This window comes from Dendropsophus ebraccatus, chromosome 2, assembly GCF_027789765.1.
Source record: "Dendropsophus ebraccatus isolate aDenEbr1 chromosome 2, aDenEbr1.pat, whole genome shotgun sequence".
Classification (NCBI taxonomy): Eukaryota; Metazoa; Chordata; class Amphibia; order Anura; family Hylidae; genus Dendropsophus; species Dendropsophus ebraccatus.
Genome location: NC_091455.1, coordinates 133864276 through 133884756, shown reverse-complemented (window position 1 = coordinate 133884756; position 20481 = coordinate 133864276). Strand labels below are relative to the sequence as shown.

General features: G+C 40.0%; 1 protein-coding gene across 1 annotated transcript in view; it reads right to left on the bottom strand.

The window, feature by feature from the left end:
• The window catches only part of ULK4 (unc-51 like kinase 4), a 653509-nt gene that overhangs the window by 286547 nt on the left and 346481 nt on the right, over nucleotides 1-20481 (bottom strand). The window contains exons 25-26 of the mRNA XM_069959686.1: nucleotides 5693-5744; nucleotides 5490-5584 (exon numbers count right to left, since the gene is read on the bottom strand). Coding sequence (XP_069815787.1) covers nucleotides 5490-5584; nucleotides 5693-5744 — 147 coding nt within the window. The remainder of the gene's footprint in view (nucleotides 1-5489; nucleotides 5585-5692; nucleotides 5745-20481) is intronic.

Sequence of the window (20481 nt, the reverse complement as noted above, 5' to 3'; positions counted from 1 at the left end):
ACCCTAACATTCTGGTATAACATCGGAAGATGGGTCAAAATTGTCAGTGTGTCCGGCTAACGTGACAAAACCCCATTCTTTGACAATATGCTTGCATACAAGCCCAGCAATCCACTGCTACTGGACCTGAGGAAGAAAACATAGAGGAATCAGGAGATCCCAGGAGGATCTCTATTAGACAGGTGTGGGGGAAAGGGCACACTCTTAGCGGCAGGTCCACTAAGAGACTTATGCTGTGGGGATGCCAGATTAAATGGCATCCATCCACTATATTCAAAATTGTGTGAACATAGCCTCTCTGTGTTTTCAATCCCCTACTGGTTTTAGTTGAAAAATACTGCGCAAAATATTGTGTGGGAGCATTAACTAAATCAAATATCTACAATAAAAGGTCATTTGTTTTTTTTCTAATCATGTGAGTGGTTACCCAATGTACAACAGATCACATCAGAACAAATGTGAATATATTATTCATATATTGGTTGGCATATTTAAACAATCTAGTAGTAATACTTATAACATAGCCTTTCTGCTGCTTGCTCAAATTATAATGGTCCAAAACATGAGCAGAAACATTAAGGCCCTATTACACTAAACGATTAATGGCCGTATTTGGCCGATATCGGCCATTGCGGCCAATAATTGGCTGGTGTAATAGAAGTCAACAATTAGCCGTTATAAATTATGTCAGCTGATCATTGCTGTTTGTCTTTCAACACAAACGGGCTTTACTTACAAAGCATAGAAATATGCTTTTATCAATGCTGTTTTTACAGACCAGCATAATAGTAGAAATGATAAGTAGTAGTAGTAGTAATAATAATAATAATAATAATAATAATAATAATAATAATAATAGTGGTTCCCTAAAAAAATTATATTTCCTTAAGAATGTTTAGTTACATGCAAAAATCGCCTTCTTAACACAAACAGATTTCATGTGTCATCTGTAATGTCTGGCAACACAATGCAGTGTTTCATTGCTGACAAGACATAAAAAAAAATAGTTATGTTGATTACACAGTAGTAAAATCTGTTCACCCATGAGAATCACTGAAAGGTTATCATACCCACACCTGTTACAGTTAACAATGATGTGACTTTGGTTACTGCTAGCAAGCTTACACCATTCATAAGTTTAAAAATAATACCTAAGGGATTTGGACACCTCAACATGGTAAAATATTTTACAGCTTAATTTAAGTTGTTTTCCCCCTGTAAAACAGCCCACAAGGGATGTACTTTTCTCTTACTGACAGACATTGGATGCGGAGCAAGGTCTGATTCCCCACACCTTCATGCTGTGGCCCGCTCCCCTTCCTATCTAGGCTATGTTATCTGCCCTGCAGGAAGACTCCCCCCTTTCATACTCTAATCTGCTACAACCTCCATCTCTTCTGCTTTCGCTAAAGGAGAGGAGAGAGAAAAGAAAGGTTACTACTCTGGCTTACCATTTCCAAAACAAAGGGGTAAGGCAATGATTTTCCATCCCATCCAACCCCTATTTCCACCGATTGGGAGAGACCCATGCACCTTATATGGATGACTGAACTCGCCGCAAGCAGTGGGTCTTGCTTTTGGAGCTCACTGCATCATAATGAATTATGATGCACGACGTTCCAACAGTTCAGTCCGTGACAGTCTGCCTACAAACCGTATATATGGAATGTGTGAATCCAGCCTTAGGGTGCGTTCACACCTACAGGATCTGCAGCTGATTTTCTGCAGCAGATTTCAGTTAAATAACTGAACACAGCATCAAATCTGATGCTGTGTTCAGTTATTTAACTGAAATCTGCTGCAGAAAATCAGCTGCAGATCCTGTAGGTGTGAACGCACCATTAATATAAAAATAGTTTAGCAATACAGTCCTTGGATTTCTGTATAGGGTCATACACCCAGATTTCCCCCAAAACAGGGAAAATCCAGGTGTAATAAGCACATTTCTATATAATGTTATTGAAGTTCTTGTAAATTGTGCTTGGCAGATCATGTACTAGCATTGTAAGTACCAGCATTTTAGTCTAAGAAATCAATTTGTATTACAAATTCTAGTAGGAAAACAATACTTTAACTTTTAATTTCTCATAAGAATGCAAGCAGCTATGTCAAATTCTCACAGGAAATACTAATAATCGCTCATCTCTCAATATATCCTGGCCTCTGGGGTCTGGCACAAATTAGGGCTTTAGGCCAGGAAGAAGACTTTCCTATTAACATTTCAGTATCAGTATTGATCAGCCACATTAAGAATTACCTTCTAACCTGCTCATAGGGCATTGTTATATATTCAGTACTAGTCATTTCTATTCATAAATGCACAATTCTTTTTTTTTTCAAACTATATATATATATTTTTTCCTCCTTGTGCATGAATTCTTACATGACCACTGTTACATTTCTGTTACTTTTACACACTCTTTGCTGCTCTAAAGACCAGCCTAAGCCTAGACTGATTCGTTTTTGTTTACGGACACAAAAATAAGGTCAACCATGTTGTATATATATATATATATATATATATATATATATATATATATATATATATATATGTATATATATATATAAATATAATGGAAGTCAATAGAAAAACAGATCAAAATGGATGCACACAATTGCATCAGTTTTTTCATAAGTTTTTCATCATTTTTTTTTTTTTTTGCAAAAAACTGATGAAAGAAACATATTGCAAAAACGTAGTGTGAACCCAGCCTTGTCTGAAGTGTTATTGTCATTTTGAAAACTTTGCATAAATTAATAGCACAAGCAAACATAACTGCTAGTTAATGTCCTCTATGTCGCCGATTCTTCTGGGGGGTTTACAGAGAGTTAGAAAGGCAGGATTTCATGTGTTTAAAGCATATGTAGTGTATGGGAGCCTTAAAGGGGTTATCCAGCGTTAAATAACTTTCAATATCTTGCTGCTGTTATGTAAAAAACAATGAAGAGTCCATGCTCCCCTGGTCTCCTCTGGTTGTGTCATCTGGGTCCCCTACTGACTGCAGCGGCTCCACTTCCAAGACAAACATGTCTCAGGAGTGATGGCCCAATAAACCAATTACTAGCTATGGCACTATCCCTTCTAAGGGTACTATTACACCAACAGATCTGACGAAAGATTATCTGCCAAAGATTTGAAGCCAAACCCAGGAGTGGATTTGAAAAGAGGAGAAATCCAGTCTTTCCTTTATGACCTGTTCTCTGTTTATAGTCTGTTCCTGGGTTTGGCTTCAAAACTTTGGCAGATAATCTTTCGTCAGATCTGTTGGTGAATAGTACCCTTAGTCAGTGATTGGCTGAGCAGGTGAGTTAGTCTTGGAAGTGGAGGCACTGAAGTCAGCGGGTGAAACAGTCAACGCCACAGGAGGACACTGTGGAGTGCAGACAGGTAAGCATAGGCTCTTTATTGCTTTCTAAACAACAAAAGGGGGGAAGGGGATGATACCCCAATTTGTTTTTCTCTGGTGAAGTCCAGGTCTGACACTGCTGTGAATATTATTTGACATGTACCTTCAGTTTAAGAACTTCTCACATGTCAGTGGCGAAAACTGTTGTTATGACCTGCAAGTCCTCATCAATGTGGAATGTGTGCACTGTGACCCCATTAAATGTTGGAATGAATGAAGCTAACCAGACAATGTGTACATGAGAGGCATCTAAGAACATATTCTTTGGCTTGTGAAACATCTGAAAATACGATATTATTATAAGAAGTTTATTATACACTCACCGGCCACATTATTAGGTACACCATGCTAGTAATGGGTTGGACCCCCTTTTGCCTTCAGAACTGCCTCAATTCTTCGTGGCATAGATTCAACAAGGAGTTGGAAGCATTCTTTAGAGATTTTGGTCCATATTGACATGATGGCATCACACAGTTGCCGTAGATTTGTTGGCTGCACATCCATGATGAGAATCTCCCGTTCCACCACATCCCAAAGATGCTCTATTGGATTGAGATCTGGTGACTGTGGAGGCCATTTGAGTACAGTGAACTCATTGTCATGTTCAAGCAGAAATCGAGACTCATCAGACCAGGCTACGTTTTTGCAATCTTATTCTGTCCAATTTCGATGAGCTAGCCTCAGTTTCCTGTTCTTAGCTGAAAGGAGTGGCACCCGGTGTGGTCTTCTGCTGCTGTAGCCCATCTGCCTCAAAGTTCGACGTACTGTGCGTTCAGAGATGCTCTTTTGCCTACCTTGGTTGTAACGGTTGGCTATTTGAGTCACTGTTGCCTTTCTATCAGCTCGAACCAGTCTGCCCATTCTCCTCTGACCTCTGGCATCAACAAGGCATTTCCGCTCACAGAACTGCCGCTCACTGGATGTTTTTTCTTTTTCGGACCATTCTCTGTAAACCCTAGAGATGGTTGTGCGTGAAAATCCCAGTAGATCAGCAGTTTCTGAAATACTCAGACCAGCCCTTCTGGCACCAACAACCATGCCACGTTCAAAGGCACTCAAATCACCTTTCTTCCCCATTCTGATGCTCAGCTTGAACTGCAGGAGATTGTCTTGACCATGTCTACATGCCTAAATGCACTGAGTTGCCGCCATGTGATTGGCTGATTAGAAATTAAGTGGTAACGTGAAGTTGGACAGGTGTACCTAATAAAGTGGCCGGTGAGTGTATGTTTTTTTTATACAGTGCATTCTTTTCTATGGATATAATAATCTATAGAAAATCAGGCTGTCATCCTGGGATTATGTAACCCCTTTCCTTTTCCTTCTACTCAATTACTCCTAAAATCTTAGAACCATTTCATAGGTTGAACACCTGCCTACCAGTTTAGTATAGGTTTGTTCATTATCTGTAACAACTGACAATTATACTGCCTGTTAAAACGAGTATGCCCATCTGGAGGCGTTATGTCCTATCTACAGTGCCCACACAATGGGACATAACTAAGAGGTACACAAAAAGGCTGCTGGTCCCTCCATTACTTTTCTATGGTGCCAAAAACTGCATTCAGCTCTCTTCAGCGGCTCTGTAGAGAATGAATGAAGCAGTGGCATGCATGAACAGCCCACAGCTCCATTATGCTTGGATTTCAGGGTCTCCATTAACAAGATCACAAAAGGCCCCAGCAGTTGGATCTTGCTAGGTGCTAACTGGGCATAGCAGAATAAAGTAAAGCTTTAGAACATAAATAGCTGTTAGGTAATGAGCTAAATACATTTTACATAAACCTTGCTTTAATATTAAACTATTTGTTGAAGTTGTCTTGGAATAATTTGTAATTCTTTCTTATCAACATAAAATGGCAGGCAAACTAAGTCAGTTCCAACTTGTGTCTGGATTGTTTGTGAATTATATAACATGCAATAAAGAGCAAAAAATATTACTGATAAGATATGTAAGCTGCTTATGCTTCATTGCCCAAACAGTTTTAGGCATGACCCTAAAAACTAGTGATTGTTTGGAAGGCTATTGGGAATTACTCCAACCCGTAGGAAAATATTGTTTCAAGTGCTGCCAAAACTTACTGGGGAGTGGTGAAGTGTCAACAAGACAGGATGCTGTGTCACAGCTTCAAACGCTGATAGAGCTGTCCTGATCAGTTCATCTGATGCAGCCTGACCTGGTCACAAAAAAAAAGCCATTGTTGTGTTGTAGGACTCTTGGAGACTCAATTAACCTTTGTTCTAGTAGTTCTTTCATGTTGTGAATTGCCCTGAGATGCACTTACCCACTGCTCCTTCCAAATTAGTCTCACCAGTGTCCACAGAATTAATATGGTTCTGTAAAAAGAAGGAAAAAAAAGTCTTCACTATGAACCAGTTGGTTTTGTATTTCTTTATCAATAACAAAAATAACATAAAAATTACAAAATAACCCTCTCAAATGACAAACCAACAGAAAAACAGGCCAAAATAGTGCCACTGTTAACCTTGTACAACTTCTTTTCCATTAACACAAAAAAGTTGTCACCTAGACTGTGTTATGGTATGTATCTTACACATGTAAGGTATATCTACAGGATAAGCCAAAAGTTCCCTTATGTCCCAACTCTAGAACCATCACATCAAAAACACAAGACTAAATCATCTGTGGATTCAAAGCATATGTTTTACCCATTTAATTTATAAAGATTGCTTCGCCTCTCTATTGGCATTAAAGGCAAAACTGTTTGATAAAGTTGTTATAACAGTAAACATTGTTTGACTATTCAAAGACTAGATCTCCAACTTTTCTGTGAGGTTCGATTAATTAGTGATAACTGTACTTTAAATTAAACAGAAAAAAAACAGGATGCTTTAATGAGGAAAAACCCAAGTGGCAGTGATACGATATTGTGCAGTGACTAGTCTAGTTATGAACTATATTTCTAGGTTGTGTTGAAAGTCAAGCACAATAAAACCTCTCTAGAAGACCACCCCTCGTCTAGACCAGAGTTGTGTGTCCGGTTTTCAGTTTACCATAACTTATACATAGTGGCCAATTTCTTTTAGATATTAACACCCATAAAAAAACACTTTCCAATAAAATTTTGGGTGGTCTGTATTGCAAAGACTTTCTAAAAAAAAGGAAAACTTTAGGTATGTCACAGGGACATTCACAAGCGAGGTGAAAACATTTTTTCTCTGTACATGGACATACAATAAATTTAGGAATAAACACTATTCTTAGATTCTGTTGGATATTTTTATATTTGTGAGTGGATATAGCCTGCAGTGGGGATTGTGGCCATTCCAGTGTGCATCTGTGATTTTCTCACCTGGCCTATCGAAAAATCCAGTAAAGGTGCTGTTTGTTGCTATGTCACAAAGACATGTCAATCATTTTGATTGGTGGGGTCTAATTGCTGAGACCCCCACTGATCAGGAGGAGCAAGGCGCTGTAGCATTATCATTCTGACAAATACTGTACAGTTTTAATGATTCTGCCCAGGCACAGATCGCAGCAAGCCAGGCGTGAAATGTGCTTAAAGGCCCTCCTCCCGTCGCATTTTGCTGACTGTGGGAGTCTTAGTAGTGACATGTCCCTATTACCAATTAAAGTGGTTAACCAGAACATGTACAACCAGCACAAAAACATGGCCATTTTTGCACTATTCTTGTCTCCAGTTTAGGTGTGGTTTGCAATTAAGCTCCATTTACTTCAATGGAACTGAGTGTCAAAACCCCACCCAACCTGGAGTCAAGAGTGATGCAAAAGTGGCTATGTTTTTGTAGTGCTGGATAACTTCTTTATTGCTATGCTTGCCTGATAATATATGAACCTGCAAACAGCAAGTAGACACATACCTCTTGAACCACTAGTTGGAAAACTGTATAAAAGAAGTACAGTATAAGATATAGCATACAAAGGCATCATAGTAGATGATTACTTAGTAATGCTAGCAGATCATATATCAAGAAAAAAACACAAACAATGCAAATGTGGAAGGCCTGTAGTGGAATCCCCCCTCCCTCGCATGGGCAGCATCTCCAATATGATGCTGGGAGAAAGGAAACTGTATGAATATGCGTAGCACTGTAATGCCACACAGCTGCTTCATTACAGTACTGTGCATATTCATACAGTTTCCCAGTAGCTACAATAGTGGGACTATAATGTTTTCCACAACAGCTGCCAAAAATTGGAAAATGTAAAATTTTTAAAATGTCACTCAGTGGATGTTGGTGGATGAGCGGCATAAATCAATTTTCTCCAAGGACAACACTGGGCATTGGTGGATCGGTGGTGTAAAATGATGCTTTTTTCCAGGACAGCAGGGGACATTGCTGGATCAGCGGTGTAAAACGACACTTTCAGCCAGGTTAGCAATGGACATTGATGGACCATCGGCATTAAATAACATTTTTTTTCCCCTAGGACAGCAGTGGAAGTGGGTGGATCAGTGATGAAAACTTACTTTTTCTCCAGGGGCAGCATTAGGCATTGGATCAGCGGCATAAAATGACACTTTTTACCAGGAGAGCAGTAGACATTCTAAAGGGGAAGCACCATCAGGGTCAAAGTCTTAGACCTAGATGGCCTTAACACTGACACCTGGAAGTGGCAGCGCCACCAGTTTTAAAGACCCAGAAAGGCCGAGAACATAGACCTGGAGGAAGCAGCGGCACCATTCAGACTCCTTTCAACCCTGAGGGGGCTAGAACAGAAACCTGGATGTGGCTGTGGCAGCACTTGGACTTTTTTCAACCCTGAGGGGCCTGGCACAGACATTCTTTTTAAGCGTAGCTTCACACGTACCGTATCACAGTGGATTTTCTACAGCGGATCCGCAGCAGATTTGACTAAATGAATGAACACAGCATCAAATCTGCACCATCAAATCTGCTGCGGATCCGCAGCAGATTTTACAGTGCGGATTTGATGCTGAAAATCCACTGCAATACGGTGCGTGTGAAGCTACCCTAAATATCAAGTAAACTTACTGTATCTCAACAGTTAAGCTGAATGGGCCATTCAACTGCCAAAAAATGGAAACACCTAGTCAATTGGGATATACTTAAATAGAGTGGAAACCCCCACCAGCAAGAGAAAAGCCCAGATTCAAGGAGGCTTTACACTGATTGTATTTAATAAAAAAGTGACAAATTTTACAACAACATAAGGTTGAAAAAGATTTTCCCACTGTACTGTAACTTCAATAAAATAAAAAAAATGGCGCAAATAATGTTTTCGACAAAATGCAAGATGCAACCCATGCATGCATTTGTTGGGGTGTTTAAGCTGTCTCCAATTTAAATGAACAGGAAAGAGGGATACCCCCGATGGAGTATGGGAGGGACCGAAGTTTTTTGGGAGTGACTAAAGTGAGGGTGGGTACCTTCACTTTGGTCACTCCCAAAAAACGTAACCCTAGTGGTGCATTTATATATCGCTCCTGAACTGCTGTGTAAAACCATCAGCAGATCTTTATGCCGGTCAGTAGTATGCAGAGTTTCAGATATATGCAGTTTAAGTCCCATAGTACTGACGGTGGCTGAAAAACAGCTGTGCATCTGCTGTGGGTTTTAGGCAGCAGAAATCACAAAGCAACCATTCTAGGATGAATGCACTATAAATAAGGGAAGGTAACCTTCCTTTCAGCAACAAACAGCTGCTGGTAGTAGCTTTAGAAGTTTCTTATATGACATTTAGAGGACATAATCCTCTGTGATATATACTCCATCTAGAACCCTTCCTATAGCTTTAAAACACTTAACCCCTTAAGGACAGAGCCAATTTCGATTTTTGTGTTTTCGGTTTTTCCTCCTTGTGCTTAAAAGGCCATAGCACTTGCATTTTTCCACCTAGAGACCCACATGAGCCCTTATTTTTTGCGTCACTAATTGTACTTTGCAATGACAGGCTGAATTTTTGCATAAAGTACACTGCGAAACCAGGAAAAAATTCAAAGTGTGGTGAAATTGAAAAAAAAAAAACGCAAATTGTTTATTTGGGGGAAATGTGTTTTTACGCCATTCGCCCTGGGGTAAAACCGACTTGTTATATATGTTCCTCAAGTCGTTACAATTAAAACGGTATATAACATGTATAACTTATATTGTATCTGATGCCCTGTAAAAAATTTAAACCATTGTCAACAAATATACGTCACTTAAAACCGCTCCATTCCCAGGCTTATAACGCTTTTATCCTTTGATCTATGGGGCTGCGTGAGGTGTTAATTTTTGCGCCATGATATGTTCTTTCTATCGGTACCTTGATTGTGCATATACAACTTTTTGATGGCTTTTTATTACAATTTTTCTGAATTTGATGGGACCAAAAATGCACAATTTTGCACTTTGGGATTTTTTTGCGCTGACGCCGTTTACCATGCGAGATCAGGAATGTGATTAATTAATAGTTTGGGCGATTACGCATGCGGCGATAGCAAACATGTTTATTTATTTATTTACTTTTATTTATAACCTGGGAAAAGGGGGGTGATTCAGACTTTTATTAGGGGAGGGGTCTTTTTACTAATAATGACACTTTTTTTTTTACTTTTACACTTATACTAGAAGCCCCCCTGGGGGACTTCTAGTATAAGTGCTTTGATCTCTCATTGAGATCTCTGCAGCATAGATATGCTGCAGAGATCCATGAGATCGGCACTCGTTTGCTTTCGGCTGCTGCAGCCGGAAACAAACGAGTGCCGAGCCGGGGACGGCGCCATCTTGGAGCAGGTCCCCGGCCGGCTTCAGTTACGGAGATCGCTCCTCCGGGATAACATCCCGGAGGAGCGATCTCCCCACTAGACACCAAGGATGACGCTGCGTCCGGTAACCGGATGCAGCTGTCATGTTTGACAGCTGCATCTGATTACTGTATTAGCGGGCACGGCGATCGGACCGTGCCCGCTAATACCAGCGGTCCCGGGCTACAAGTGGCACCCGGGACCGCCGCGGTTCAGAGCGGGGTCGCCGCGCGGCCCCGCTCTGAACTCCCTTACCGGCATCAGGGCGTAAATTTACGCCCGATGTCTTTAAGGGGTTAAAGGACAACTCCCATGAAAAACTTTTTCCCAGTAATTGAAGCACATTACAAAGTTATATAACTCTGTAATATGCTTCAATCACCTATCTGCCTTCCTTCCCTGTCTTTTCCCCCCTCCACCCCCGACCAGGAAGTGTAGGAAACTCACACATACCTAATTACTGTCATCACCAGTTTCTTCTCTCAGCTCCTTCTTGTGACGATGAGTCATCAGCAGGAGGGCTGGTCTAGCTCCTGTTACTCCAGCCTCCCCCTCCCCTGCCTTGTCAGGTGACTCAGCTTGCTCAGCTCCCATTGGCTGAACAACTGCAAGCCATCTGAGTCCATGTCACTTGCTTATGTTAAAAGCCTAAATACGGTTGAGGAAGGAAGTGATTTTAATAAAAAACTAAACAATGAGACACAATCTAAGGTTAGTTAGGGAAAAACCAAGAGGAAAATATTATTTTACTGAAAGAGTAGTAGACACCTGAAACAAACTTCAAGCAGATGTGGTTAGTAAATCTACAGTAACTGAATTGCATGGGATAAGCGTATCTCTATTCTACAATAATAAGAAGGAAATAATAGAAGGGCAGAATAGATGGACCAGGTGGTATTTTTCTCCTGACGAACTTCTGTTTCTATCAGGGGTCAATCGGTATATACTACTATAGGTATGTGAATGTCACTTGAGTACAATTGTTATCTAAAATTTATCCGAGGAAAGCAGGTCATCAAAAAGGAGTAATTAAATCAATAATGGGGCTAATACCAAGAACACACATAATGAAAAGAAAATTATATACCTCTTTCTTTTATGCTCCAGTGACCTGCAATCACCTTTAAGTTATCTGGAAATCAGTGACTAATCAATAAGTAGCGCAGTGATGCAAAGAGGGCAATGGACTTTTCCTAGAAAGCCAGGCAGTAACTCAGTAGGAGCTATGGTTATTTAGATGAACCATGTTTATGGCTGTGCCACCTCAGTACAGTCAGACATATGAACACTAGAAAATAAATTATAGACACTGAATATATAGCTGGAATAGTGAGTATATGTTTTACCCTCTTGGTCTCCTGCAATGAAAGATATCCTTAGGATTGCACTTTCTTGCTATTCCCCATAAAAAGAAACTGTATTTTTAACAAATTACCTTTTTGTGATATGTCTCTCTCGGTTATCTCTAGAAATAAGAAAATCTGTCAGCTTTACCAACAGGGACCTGAGAAAGCTGTCATCTTTCCCTCTAATTTACACTAGTCTTTCTATAATTAATGTACATTCTCTGGCACATACAGTAGCCTGACAACAGATATTCTGTGATTTCAGATAAAGCCGTTATTTGTGACACGAGACTCTGGAACACAGGCAGACACAGCATTCATCACTAAGAAGTTGCTGAATTCATTTGTTGGTGTACCATTTGCATTTAAGCAAGTTATTTCTGCAGACCTTCTAACCAGTACCAATACGTCTTTCCTATAATTGCTTTGCCATAGGTATTAAACACTGGATAGAGACTAACAAGGAGCAGAATTAAGTAGAACATGGTGGTATGCTGTCCTTTAATTCAAGAGCTGTCTCTACAGAAAATAACATATACTATATCTACTAGATAGGAAAGTAGAAGTTTTAACAATCTCACAAGAACAACTGTGTCCGATGAAGTTCCCCAGAGTAGAGCTGAGAAAGGGATTTCTGATTATATTATCTTCCACTCCAATCTCTAATAACTTCCCATTGGGATTTAGAGACAAGCTATATTTCACTTAAAAAGGATTCTGTTAATGGTCTCTGGCAAGTAATTACTATTTAAAACATGTTTGGTGTCCCTTGGTTCATATTGTTCTTCTGACTTGAATCATTCTACTCCGGTGAGATTGGTTTGTGATAACCCACAGGATATGATTTATATAATACAACCAGGAACTGGGGGGAAAAGCACTACCAGTGCCTGTGAATTCAGATTGGAGACTAATAGATTTATCTAGCTTGAGGACTGCAAATTCTAGTTTTCTTATAGAGGCAAGAAAGGTATTGTCAAATTTTAAATTGCTTGGAGCAGCTGATGTTCCTGCCTCTGCAGCTCGATACAGAACTTACCCCGATAACTCTGCAGCTACTTAAACATTCCAGCTTAAAAACAAGGGCAACTACATATGAATACCTGTGATTCACAAAGAAAATGGAGCAAATTACTAACAACTAAATGTTATAATAATGTAAGATAAATGTTTAAATAACTAAATACTGTAAAACAGTACTATAAAATTCGTGTGGGTTCTTCTCAGAGAACCTGCTGATATGCCGCAGTAGCTGTGTCCCTCAGTAGTAGACAGCCACTACTTTCACCCCTGTCCTCCCCAGCATTGTTTCTAAAACCGCTAAATTCTCTTATGCAAATTACTAGTATAAGAGCATTTAGTATTTGCTCGGGGCCGGAGAGCATCGCCGTGACACGCTCAGGCCGCCCCCTCCAGTCCCGCTCACTATACATATTCATAACTGCATAGTGGGCTCTATACATGCCGGCTGCGCAGTATATACTTATGTCTTGAGGAACCTCCAAGTTGTTCGGCGGCCCCCGGGGATTCATGCGGCGATGCTCTCCGGTCCCGAGCAACACCCTAAATGCTCTTAAGCAAGTAATTTGCATAGGAGCATTTAGCGATTTTAGAAACAATGCTGGGGAGGACAGGGGTGAAAGTAGTGGGTATCTACTACGAAGGGACAAAGCTACTGCGGCATATCAGCATGTTCTCTGAGAAGAACCTGATGATCGTGCCGCTTTAAAGGGAACGTTTCAGCTAATTTTGCTATTTTTTTATTTTTATTACGACATTCACCACATGGTAATAACAGATAATGCAGTAAGAGAAGGGGATGTCAAACTGCTGGCAGTACACTGCCCAGACACCATATCAGCAGGCAGTGCTACTAAGGATGCACCGCTACTGTAATGTTCAGGCACTGTACACAGAAGGAGGCATTATTACTATGGTTGGGGGCACTGTACAAAACAAGGGGCATTATTACTATGTGTGGGAGCATGTACAAAACAGGGGACATTACTACTAAAGGTGGGGGGCTGTATACAGCAGGGAGCATTATTACTATGTGTGGGGGCACTGTACAAAACAGGGAGCATTATTACTAAAGGTGGGGGTTGTATACAGCAGGGGCATATTACTATATGTGAGGGCACTACACAGTAGGGGGAATTATCAGTATGGGTGGGGGGCACAGCAGGGGGACATAAATACTATATGTAGGGCACAGCAGGGGGCATTATTACTATATAATATAGAAAAGATTATTATTACCATAAGGGGCAATCCACATACCAACTCACTTTACTGAGAATGACACCAAACAGCGAAATTACTCCTGTATGTGACCCTATAAGTAGGAAAAAGGGAAGGAAGTTGAAGGAAAAGTGCAGAGTAGAGATGAGCGAACCTGGAGCATGCTCAAGTCGATCCGAACCCGAACTTTCGGCATTTGATTATCGGTGGCTGCTGAACTTGGATAAAGCCCTAAGGCTATGTGGAAAACATGGATATAGTCATTGGCTGTATCCATGTTTTCCAGACAACCTTAGAGCTTTATCCATGTTCAGCAGCCCCGCTAATCAAATGCCGAACGATCGGGTTCGGATCGACTCGAACCCGGTTCGCTCATTTCTAGTGCAGAGCCTAAGATGTTTTTGTCTGGGAGGTTCTGGAGAGAGGAATTGTAGCAGCAAAAAATCATTATGGTGGTCTGGGCTGGATGGAGAGGAAAAGGAAAGTGATGCCTCAGATCAAAGAAGACGTCACCTGTGAGTCACTGCATGTTTTTTTTTATATTTTATACATTATTCGCATAACTAAGGTCTTGTACTCATCATGGTATCAAATATTTCGATAACAGATCTATTAAAGATCAGTGGGTATTTGAAGACTCAGACCCTGACCGGAAAAAAAAACAAACTGACATGCCTCTGCCTTTTTCTAATGATAAGGGCTCAATAAACAAATTAAAGATTGTCTCACTTTTTTATCCTGTTAAATGTTAAGATCCTGGCAGACAGGGGCCTAACTAACACTGTAGATGCCATAGCGGCTGCTACGGGGCCCACCTCATCAGGGGACCTGACACCCCCCCCCCCCCCTTCCTGCAATAAATACACTGGGTCCCCTGAGCTGTCATGATTTGCAGCACCAGATGGCCGAGCAGGCCTCCCGGGATCTGCAAATGTCCCTTTAACTGCAAGCACTCCTGCTAAGCGCTGACAGTTATGCAGTTATGACTACACTTGATGGCTTAGTGGTCAGTTGGGGTTAGTTTGTTATGGGGCTCAGCCATTTCTAGTTACACCCCTGCTGGAAGATATATATTTTTGCATAATGAAAGTCTATTTCCCAACAGGATGCTACAGGATAAGTATTATGGTGCATCATCCTATTTCACATATGTTTCTCTTCATATAAAAACAAAAAAAGAGAAAAGAGGCAGGATATGACTGCAGCCACTGATTGGCTGAGTGAGCCTGTGATGTCACACCCCCAAACCTGAAAGGCCTTAGAGCTGTTTAATACTAGCAGCATTGCAAGAGGAAGTTAAGAAAGTGTCTGGTCCTTTTTTCACTTTTAATTAACGCCTTCATGACCGTCATTGATGCACAGATGTATAGGTCAAAATTTAGGTTGTTCACTGCGCGGAAACAATATTGCTATGCATCACGGTGTGATGTCCGGGTAGAGAGATTTTTTTCCTAAAATTGATGGGGAGGTGGGGTTTGAAAAAAAATAACATGCACTTACCTGCCCGTCTCCAGCGCTGGTGTCTGCAGTTCGCCACTCTGGTCCCTGATCCATAGCCGCTTCCTGGTGTAGAGAGAGGACTTTCCAGGCCTGCGCAACCAGTCAGTGGCTGTAGCGGTGTCGTGCCTGTTCTGCTGACTGGTTGACCGGGTCCCACCGCTGGAGACAGGGAGGTAAGTGCATGTTATTTTTTCACCCACTCTCAGTTTTGAAAAAAAAATGTCCCTGTCCACAATTTTTCTTAAAAGGCCCACATGAGGCCTTATTTTTTGCGATGGCAGACCTAATGCATAGCTGTCGAAACAAATGATTAACTGTAGCAAAAAAAGTGCTAATACAGCATCTCATAATTCCTGGGTCAGAACAAAGAACAGTGAGAGACCACCTAAACATCAGTTTTAGTGTAGAGGGAGATCTAAGAGGAACATGTTGTTTTCTCTTTGCTGCTGTAATGTTTTTCACTCTTCTAATCTTAAAAAACATGCCTTTTTGTTTTTAAAAACAGCACCAATTTTTTCCATAATTTGGGTGTGGTTTTGCAGCTTGGCTCGACTGACGTAAATGATGCTAAATTATAATGCTACACACACCATTAGGATAGTATGGGTGCCATATTTTGCTAGAAAGTAGCTGTGCTTTTCTTATTCTTATCTTGGATAAAGACTACCTGTCATAACATATAAAAAAACCTCAGCAAATATACAGCTATGCATGCATTGTGTACGCTGTTCATTTTGATTTTAAAGTGAATCTGTCAGCACTCAGGCCTTACTCGAGGTGCGCTGTAGTGTGCTGTAGGTAATTTCCTTGTGAGCATGTTATCTTGTGTTAATTTGTCCATGGAACGAATTAAGCAAAATCTCATATCTCATACCGTAATGAAAAGTCAAAGAGGAGTTGTGGCTCAGCGTTTGTGCTGCATTCTGGCACACCTCCCCACTGCTTCCTCCTCCCTCTTCTTCATGAATAATCTCTGCTGCCTGCCCTGCTGCTTGCTCACGCTGTCAGCCAGTGTTTTTTTTCATACATACATATCTCCGTTTTCCTACTTTAATTCTTCTGGGTTGGCATATTTTATTATCTTTTATGAACATACCGTACTGTGAAAGAACCTGTTAATAGATAATCTGGAGTGGAAGTCTTAACTCACTACTTTTGGGAAAACCGCAAGCACAATATACATTCGAGAAAAATCTTCATAAAAATCATACAAGCTCAGCATCTAATATAAATGAAAATAGCAAGAATTATATTTCCATTTGGAAACATATTCTCTGAAGCTATAAGACACACTGCTGAAGAAATTTGAAATTCATATAGAAATAGGATGTTGTTTTTCTAGCATGGGCAATGAGTCCTAAAGCTGTAAAACAGAGACAAAAACAATATCACCTTATTATATATTAACATTCTAATTAGATCAAATAAAGATATTTTAGGTTTTTACTTTTTTTATTATCACTTCATTATATGCATTATGAAACAAATATTTACAGACTTTCACATTTTACTGCCAATTCTACACTTGAGGCTACTAAATTGTAAATGAAACTAATCAGTTTTCCTTGAATCAATACCCCATGGAAAGTGCATACTGTACATAGAAATTAAATCAACAAGAATCGCTTTATTTTCTTGTACACTGCATATAACAGACCCTCCTGGACCATTTGCATCTTTTAATTACCAGCAGCAGACATACTGTACATACCAATATTCCCCAATGTCATTTCTTTGTTATTCCCACCTTACTATAACTATAATAAGAACTGAGTGGTAGAGTGGTTAGTAACAGTAAGAAATAACAATAACATAGCTATAGATATGAATACACTAACATGTAGAGGTTTGGGTAGAGTTGAATATCTGAGATCTTCATACAGATCTTCAATATTGTGTTGGGACAATGAAGTCCCATTTTTTTTGCTAACAATGACATTCCTCTGTAGAATGAAGGGGGTGGGACTAATCTGGGGTTGGTTACCTCTCTCCAAAAGACCAATAGCAAAATAATGGACTTTATCTGAAGTAGGTACTTGTTATTAACACTTTCCAGAATACAAGAAGTACAAGAATTTCTATATTGGTGTAAACTACCATATGGAATAAGGAAATGTACCCCTCCCTAAGTCATTCCATGGTCTACACTGCACTTCAAGAGGCCCCAAAGCCAACCAGCCAAAACCTGACATTACTATCATAAAATAGCTGAGAGTGCCCTGATTGCACACGTTTTTAAATACAATTTCTTGATACATCCTACAGTTCCTGAGATATGCGAGTTTATAATTTGACATTTAGTAAATAGTCACATGGGCATGAACTTAATTTTAAAAATGGAGGTGAATGAGGTGATGGGTGTGATTACACAGAAAATAAAAAGGAAAGGCCTGTCATATATGCTAACTGGCACACCAAACAAAGAAAATATGTATTTTTATTTCACATAAGTCAAAGTAACAAACATCACACTGCGACATAAACAGTTAAAAACATCTAAAAATATGTATTATTGTCATCTTCTGAGCACCCTGTAATATTGGCGGTGCATAGTCCACATATTTTTTGTCATAGTCTAGGGTGTGATTACACAGAGAGTGAAGGTTTTACAATAGGGAGAGTGTATTCCTATACACACCCCCTTAGCTGTATATTCACACCCACCACCTGATATTCATCCCCTTTATAAAAACTTAGGGAGAGATTTATCAAACATGGTGTTAAGTGAAACTGGCTCAGTTGCCCCTAGCAACCAATCAGATTCCACCTTTCATTTTCCAAGAAGTCTGTGAGGAATGAAAGGTGGAATCTGATTGGTTGCTAGGGGCAACTGAGCCAGTTTCACTTTACACCATGTTTGATAAATCTCCCCCTAAGTTCACAACCAAATGACTATTAGCTGTATAGTCAAAGAAACTCTCAGTAGAGGAATGATGTGGAATCAGAGCAGCCTAAACTAATTAGCAACATCTATTCTTTTTTTTACAGGTTATCCAGTAGTTCTTATCAATCCATGCCTGGTTCTGTGTTTTTCTTCTATTCAGGTGCCAGTATTCAGGTGAAAAACTTTTATTCCGAAAGTGTGAAATGATGTAAAGAAGCTGGAGTCTAGATCGTTTGTGCCCTAGGCCTGCAGTGTCTCTCTCTCCCTGCCTTTACTCTTTGTTGGCACACCCCTGATCTTTATTTTCAGCTGGCCTAGGGCACAGATGCTGTACGTCCCGCCTCACCATGCCACTGGAATAAAAAGTTTTTCACTGGAATACCTGCACTAGTGAGAGAAGGGAAGCCCCGGACCAGGCGTGGATTGAGATGATTTACCAAACGGTGCCGGAGGTTTGGAGGCGGTGTCACTTTAAATAATCATCTCTGACCCAATACATATAAATAGGGGGGGGGGGGAGACATAATTGTGCAGAGAAGATGATTCAACTGATCACAACACTGATCTGTTTCTAAGCAATAGCTAGTTCTCTAGATGACAGAACAACACATTGAGTGTGATGTTTATGCTAAGCTGAAACACTAGTTATTTTTAGCAGCTCATCATTAAAGAAAGTTTGCTGTCTATGAATTGTTAATTTGGGCATTTTCTTCTTTCCTAATGGATGGTATGATATATATATATATTAACACAACTCACTTATATAACATTTCCAGCTACAGATTACTTTTACTATGTCAATTTATGATGCATATAAACTCAGATCAGTATATTATTATAAAAAAAGAAAAAAAGGGCTCCTTACACTCCACTCCTTGGAGAAGGTACATCAGTACTCCTCTGTGATCCAGGGGATCCACCTTCTTGTGACTGGACCGTCCATTAAAATGAGTTGTTCAGTTGTAATGTTCACATGCCCATTATAGGCACTTTGGCAGGGAACAGGGGAAACATCGTGGGCACTCTAATTGGTATGTGGCTACAATGCCTAATACACAGCAAGCTACAATGCAAAGTGTTTTCTGACACCTAGCTAGCAACAGCCATCAATAACTTTTACATACCCAGTAGAGCCTTCTTCTCAGGTCTGAACCCAGCCTAACCATTACAATTTGACCCTTATCAAAGTAGCAGAGGTCCTTACACACATCCATTTTTGCTACCTTCATTACTTCAACTTGAAAAATTGACAGTTCACTTGCTACCTAATGCATCCCACTGCTTTGACTGGTATCACTGGCATAAGATTATTGTTCACTTTACTTGTCAGTGGCATTAATGTTATGGCTGATGAATGTGTGTATACAGACATTAGATCTGCAATTTTTCAGTGCTCACAATCTACTGTATATCACTCATTATGATGCTATGGAGGAAGAGCATCTGAAAATATTTCATTTGTGGTTGAACACAGTGGCATTGCTAGGTCTTAAAAACTAAAGGCAAAGACTCAAACTATAACAGTCATAAAGCTAAAAATATTTCTATTTCCGTTTTCAATGCGTCTATGAAGGATTTTTATATTGTATATATACACATTACTTTTTATTTGAAACACTAAAAACTGTTCAGCATTAAATACAGTTTTAATAGTGCATTCATTATAGGAGGATAGTAATGAAAAGTTCTCTGTAACTAAGGTTTGCAGTACAACTTCACTAATACAACCGTCAAAATAGAACATTGAAGCTACAAAATATATGTAAGAAGTGGTATGTAGCTCATGATATATAGGGACAAAAATATTCAAGGCTACCCATGAGGATTCTACAAGATACACTATTATTGTCTCTAACAATAAATATTCTGCATATATCATGCAAGCCAAATCATCAGGGGAAAAATGACAGTTATAAAGAAAGCTTAAAATCCATCAAAGCTGCCAATATACAATTCCCCATGAGGATATGGGCATTAATCCTCATGAAAACATGTAGTAAAGTTCTAAGAGGCAGGAAAAATCTTGACTACCTAGAAGCTGGAACCATTTACTTAAAGGGCATGTATTTACAGTATATACTGGACTGTACTTCCTAATGGGGCTCTAACTACACAGAGAGGCCTAACTACTATATGGATTACAGAGAGGCCCCAACTATTATATGGGAGCACATAGGGGACCTAACTACTATATGGGGGCACAGAGGGACCTAACTACTACATGGGCAGGGGCTGGCTGGCAAGTTTTAGCCTGGGGGGCAAGCACACAGCACTGGCCCTTCAGTGACAGGCTAGCGGCCCATCTTTCAAGGACCACTCTGGCCCTTATCTACTATTATCCTCCCCAAATCGGTGCAGGGAAAGTAGAT